The sequence below is a fragment of the Onychomys torridus genome, chromosome X (assembly GCF_903995425.1).
Source record: "Onychomys torridus chromosome X, mOncTor1.1, whole genome shotgun sequence".
NCBI classification, from domain to species: Eukaryota; Metazoa; Chordata; class Mammalia; order Rodentia; family Cricetidae; genus Onychomys; species Onychomys torridus.
Window position 1 is genome coordinate 85583772 of NC_050466.1, and position 6000 is coordinate 85589771.

The 6000-nt window shown below is 37.4% G+C and overlaps 1 protein-coding gene across 1 annotated transcript in view; it reads right to left on the reverse strand.

Annotated features, from left to right (window-relative positions):
- LOC118573673 (heat shock factor protein 3-like) overlaps positions 1–2301 on the reverse strand; it is a 57429-nt gene extending 55128 nt beyond the window's left edge. Inside the window, exon 1 of the mRNA XM_036173960.1 lies at positions 2206–2301. Within this exon, the coding sequence (XP_036029853.1) occupies positions 2206–2301 (96 nt within the window). The remainder of the gene's footprint in view (positions 1–2205) is intronic.
- Between the last annotated feature and the right edge of the window lie 3699 nt (positions 2302–6000).

Here is a 6000-nt window from a genome sequence, read left to right on the forward strand (position 1 = left end):
TGTGTATGTGAATGGTGGTTTTTTATGGGACTTCTTGCAGATCCTAACAGAATTATTTTTTCTCAGTAAACCAAGAGCATTGCAGAAAATCATAACATTTCAAGATGAAATTCTTAACTGGCTGTTCAGCACTCAGAGACAATTGATACAGCAACAACACAACTTCTACACACAGGGCTCAGGGAACACTGCAGAACATGGGTTAGGAAGAGTCTAAGTGCTAGAGGATTAGGACATTTGCTTTGAGAGTATGTCTTCTATGTATGACATGGAAACAGCAACCATGATCTTTGCATAAATTCATAATTATGAAAATCCCAGGGTAAGGTTCAGTGGGATAGAAAGATTGGCTCTAAACTCTTTGAGCCAATTTAATTAATTAATAAGTTGTTATCAATACATTTGTGGTTTTGGTGATGAGTCCAGGTGATAGATAAGTGCTTTCCCATTGACCTACATCCCAGCTCTAATTTCTTTAAATATAAAATATTTACTTTAATATTTCTTTTGTTTTAAAGCTGTTAGAGTCTTGGAGAAGTCTGACAAAAGACCGACATTCACATATGCAATAAGCAATAGTGTTTATTATCTTGAGAAAGATTCCAGCATGCTGGGGCAGGGACGACTCTGAGAGGGATGTGTGGGCTCCTTTTAAGCACAACTAAGGAGAGTTCCTAGGGCAGTTAGGTCATTTCAGATATCATTGGCTTAAATAAGTGGCAATCACATTAGTACGTTTTAATTGGCTAGGGCTAGTTAGGGGCTGGTCAGGGTTACAGTTTTCTATTTTGTGGCAGTCCTGGACAAGTCCCAGTCTTTGTCCTTATTTGGTTATTACCTTGAGCTTATTGACTGTGAAGGCCTAGTATGTGCTGACTGCAGGGGCTGGCTTAGGCCTGGTTCATGTAGTACATGAACATGTAGTACGTCCTTGCTGTTGGGAATGTTAGAGACTGATTGGCTTTTGTTTGTGGTTTCCTCAAAAACTGCTTGCTCAGTCTCAGGAAACTGAAGTTGAGGACTGATTTCTAAAAGAAGACTGTTATGGTGTCTGGTCAGTCCTCTCAAAATGTATATTCATGAAGAAGTTAAAAATTAAAGATGACACCCACTCTTTTCTTCAAATGAATTATGAGTAAGCTGTTTACGAAACAAGAGTGACTATGACTTCATCATTACTTGAAGTTAGTTGTGGTACTTGGCAATTCATTATACTACTTTACATTTATGTTTGACATTTTATTAATAAAAAGTTCTACCTCAGCTGAGTGTGATAGTACATTCCTGTATTACCAGCACTGGGCAGGCCGAGGCAAGATAATCTTGAATTAAGACCAACCTAGGCTACAGAGTAAGACCCTGTTTTAAAAACAAATGGACATAATGCCACAATGACTATTACATTAGAGAAGTAGCCACAATTAGCCTTTAACAGATTCTACAAGATTTTGTCCTCATTCAGAGTGATTAGAAGCTAAATATAAATCAAAATCCAGTGAAAAAAAGTGCATTCATAATTCACCCAGCTCATGCAATGAGAGGCTAACAATGCCCCAGTGATAAAATGATGTGTATCACAAATTCTCTCAGAAACTGTGACAGTAGCTAGGCCTGGAACATCCAGCTTAGGTACACTTGGCTTCCTTTTCCCCAACCTGATCTACACAGTGAGTTTTAAGGCAGCCAGGGATACATACTGAGACCTTATCTTTCTTTCAAAGAAAGAAATAGTAAAGGCTAGCTCTATAGCTCAGTAGAGTACTCACATAACATACTGTATGATCTCACATTCATATCAAGTACCACAGAATAAAACCCAATAAATTCTGTAATTTGTGCTTTTAGTAGGAAAGCTGGAGTATGTGCTACTCATAGTTTTATGGTGAAGCTGTCCGATTCTGAGTGACTTTTTAACTAGTGTAGCATGTGTTTAGTGATTCTGAAGAGAAAAAAAAAGTAGAAAATGAGCATAGTTTTTTTTTGTTTTGTTTTTTTTTGTTTTGGTTTTTTTTTGGCCAGGAATCACAGCACTGGGTGAAGTGAGGCTTAATCATCTTCTTATGAAACTTAATATCCACCAAAGTGCTGTGGGGGTTGCAATAATGGCCTGTGCCTCTGTCCTTCAACCTGTCTGAAATTTTCCCGCACCCAAAACAGACTCTTTCTGAAGCTACATCCCTCTCCTTACGCCCACGCATCTTTTACCTTGGTCCAGTGAATCACATGGTCCAAGACGGCGTCGTCTACTAATACCCACAGTTTTGTGAGAAAGTTAGGAACTGTCTTGCAGAGTTGATCCATGTTTCAGGGTGTCAGTGCCTAGAAGAAATGTTAGTTCTGAACTACTGTTGCCAGGAGAGCACTTTTACTTCAGGTCAAGCAGCAGTTTTCCTCAAAATGCCGATTACCCGCCTTTAGAACTTTGCTTGGGGGCGGGACTTAATTTCCCAGGGGACAATTCTCATTGGCTAGTTACGGTACCCGATTTCATCACCTTCTGGCACGTGACTATCAGGGAACTTCCGGTTGAGGAAATTCTTTGTGGTGTGAGGAAAAATGAGCCATGGGCAAAAACAGTAGGGGGCACCACTTTGGACATTTTCTCTGCTGCTTTTCTGGCTGTAAGTGCCACAATAAGAATTTCTGCAAACTCCCTCTTTGTTCCTAGCAGAAGTTAGCTACTTGCTGCTAGAGGAATGCTGGATAGGATATTATATATCATGACCTTTAAAGGAACAAGGGCTCACACTGTGTACAGTTATGGCCTGGGAACCAAGTGGTGTGGCACAATACCAGATTAGCACTGAATTAGCTCGATGTTGCATATAGCTTGGCAACGAACTTAATGATATTACAAGGCAATGCTTTGCAGTGCATGATTTTGATATTTTCTTTGGATAGATGATGAGAACTGGTTGGTCTTTGTTTTGATTTGTTTGAGTGGGCTTTTGTTTTTGTGTTTGTTTTTCAGAGTTTCACTACATAGCCCCAGCTGGCCTGAACTCCCATACATAGGCTGTCCACAAATTCATAGAAATCTGCCTCTGCCTCCCTAGCACCAGGATTAGAGATGTGTGCCACCACAACTGGCTGGTGAAAATTCTTGGTAATCATTTTGGTTAAGTGAGACACTTCTAGAATATTAGAGCATTCCCTTCTTCTAGTGGTAAGGTTGGAAAAGAAACCAAGTAGAAATAAAATTGTCTAAAAGTGTACACAATTTCTCTTGTTGTTTTCGTATTTCCCTTTCAATAGAAAATAGTTTGTTGAGGAGCTGGAGAGATAGAACAGTCAAAAAGTGCTTACCATGCATGCATGTGGATCTGAGTTCAATCTCCAGCAACCACGTAAAAGCTGAAAGTAGTGTCTGTGCTTGTAATCACAGTGCTGAGGACGCAGAAATAGGTATATCCCCAGGGCTAATTGTCCATTCACCTACACACCTTAGTGAGATACCCTGTCTCAATAACCAAGGTGAATGACTTCTGAAGAACAGCAGGAACTCTGATTTCTCCATGCATATACACACATCTAAACACACACACACACACACACACACACACACACACACACACACACACAGGTGCACATACACATGCCCATACTCTTACACAGGAAAACACACATACACATAAAAGAGTGAATGATCAGAATGCTAAAAAAAAAATGTTTTCTGAAATCTTTTATATCTCCCTGAGTTGAATTGAGTTTTGAAATTTTGCATTTTTTTTCTTTAAATTTTGTTTATTATTTTTAAGATTTATTTTTATTTTATGTGCATTGGTATCTTGCTTGCATGTGTATCTGTGTGAGGGAATTGGAGCCCATGGAACTGGAGTTACACAGTTGAGAGCTGCCATGTGGGTGCTGGGAATTGAACCTGGGTCCTCTGGAAGAGCAGACAGTGCTCTTGACCACTGAGCCATCTCTCCAACCTTTACATACCATTTCTTAAGAAGATACGTTTTATCATAGTAGCAATAAATGGCAGTAGGAGGTATCAAACTTATAGCTTACATTCATCTTATCTTATCTGAGTAAAATTTTAAGAGCATATGCAAGAAAAATGAATATGGGTTTAAAACATCTGTAGAGACATTTCACATAAAATAAATTTACTGTTCAATTTTAAAATGCTAGATATAAAAGATACCCAAGGGTCAGTGCTTTGTTTTAAAGTTAAAATTATAGAGAAGTTGTATTAATTGTCTAAGGTCACACAGCTAGTGATTAGGGGACAGTTTCATACAAACTAGCTAAAGGAAGTATACTCAGTAATATCAATATAGAAGATGTTATTTGAAGATAATCCACAGGTTTATTTTATTTAAAAAATTTCTTTTTAAAAACATTATATGTGTGTGTGCACATGTTTGCAGGTGAGCTTGCCTATACAGATGTATCTGAAGATATTTTTTTTCTCAGTTCTTTCTGTACCTTAAGTTTTGAAGACCGGTCCTTTTACTAAACCTAAAGATCATCATTTTGGCTAGACAAGCTGACCAGTGAGCCTCCTAGGATCTCTTGTCTCTGCTCCCCCAAACTAGGGTTACAGGCATACATTGATGTGCTCAGCTTTTATGCAAATTCTAGAGATCCAAACTCAGGCCCCCACACTTAAAAAGCAAGCACTTTACCCACTGATTCAACTCCCTACTTCCCACATGTCTTATATTTGGATCACAGTTTATCATTATTCTTGGACACTAACCAAATAGTTCTAATTATGACTTTATTCATATAAAGAGAAAAAATATTTTTAGCTCAGCCTGAATAAGTGCTTGAATATATATTAAGAATTGCAACTACCATGAAGCTTGATGTTAACATAATAGTAATGATTTTAATGACATTTCCCCAAATCTTATTTCTACTCTGTTCTTCGTTACCCACTCAGACTTCATAATCCTGGATAAGAAATAATTAAATTTATATCCCTGGCATGACTGCATGTAAAATTACTAATAAAGGTGATTTATGAAAAGTTATTAAAGCACTGGGGTTTTGCTATCAATCTATGACAGTATATCCACTGGAAATTATGAAAGGTTTGGTTCTCCAATGATACTGGAAGAAAGTGTTAATAATCTACAGATTAAAAAGTTTCCATAAAAATATGAAAAGACCGTTTTTGTTATCTTTTCACAATTAAGCAAAGGAACAAATATGACATAATCAAAAATGAGTGGTTATTCTTCCAAGACCAACAAGGATGAATACATTAAACTCATATTTATTGCAGTGTATTGGGTAGTACATATGTCAACTCCAAAACCGTGAGCACTTCATTGAGGTGTTATCATTCAGTGTCTGTGTGTGGCCACATATATTCAAAGGTGAACAGGGGAACTTTTTGTTCTTAGCAGCTGCATCTTCTTATAAGATCATGATTTCTCCCCACCTGCCTTTCATCAAGATGACCTTTAATAGGATGCATGCCATGCAAACAGTGTAGCATCTGAGCATCACAGATTATTTCTAGTGTTCCAAAATACTAATCTAGCAATCTGGTTTAGTTCTATACCTCAGTAGGTATGTAACACCTTTATATTTGTTCTATATAGGACAACTTCCTTATTTCTCTTTCTTCAATATATTTTTGGTAATTCCTTGATTTCCCTCCTATATGCACTTCCTAAACTGACTCAGTGTCTTAGATTTTTAGGCACATATTCGATAGGACTTGAAGACTTTTACAGCCATTTTGTAAAACACACACACACACACACACACACACACACACACACACACACACACACACACACAGAATGTTACATGTAAAAGGCACCTGAAAATTCATTTGCTATATTTTATGGAGGAAATAAATGAAGCCTAATACCTATTTTTATTGATGAAATGGTAATTTAAAAAGTTGTTTTTCTGTGCTAGGGATGGAATACAAGTCCTAATACACTCAAGGCAAGTACTCTGTCCACTGTGCTATACCCAAATTCCAAATAGTGAATTCTTTTTTTTTTTTTTTTGGTTTTTTGAGATAGT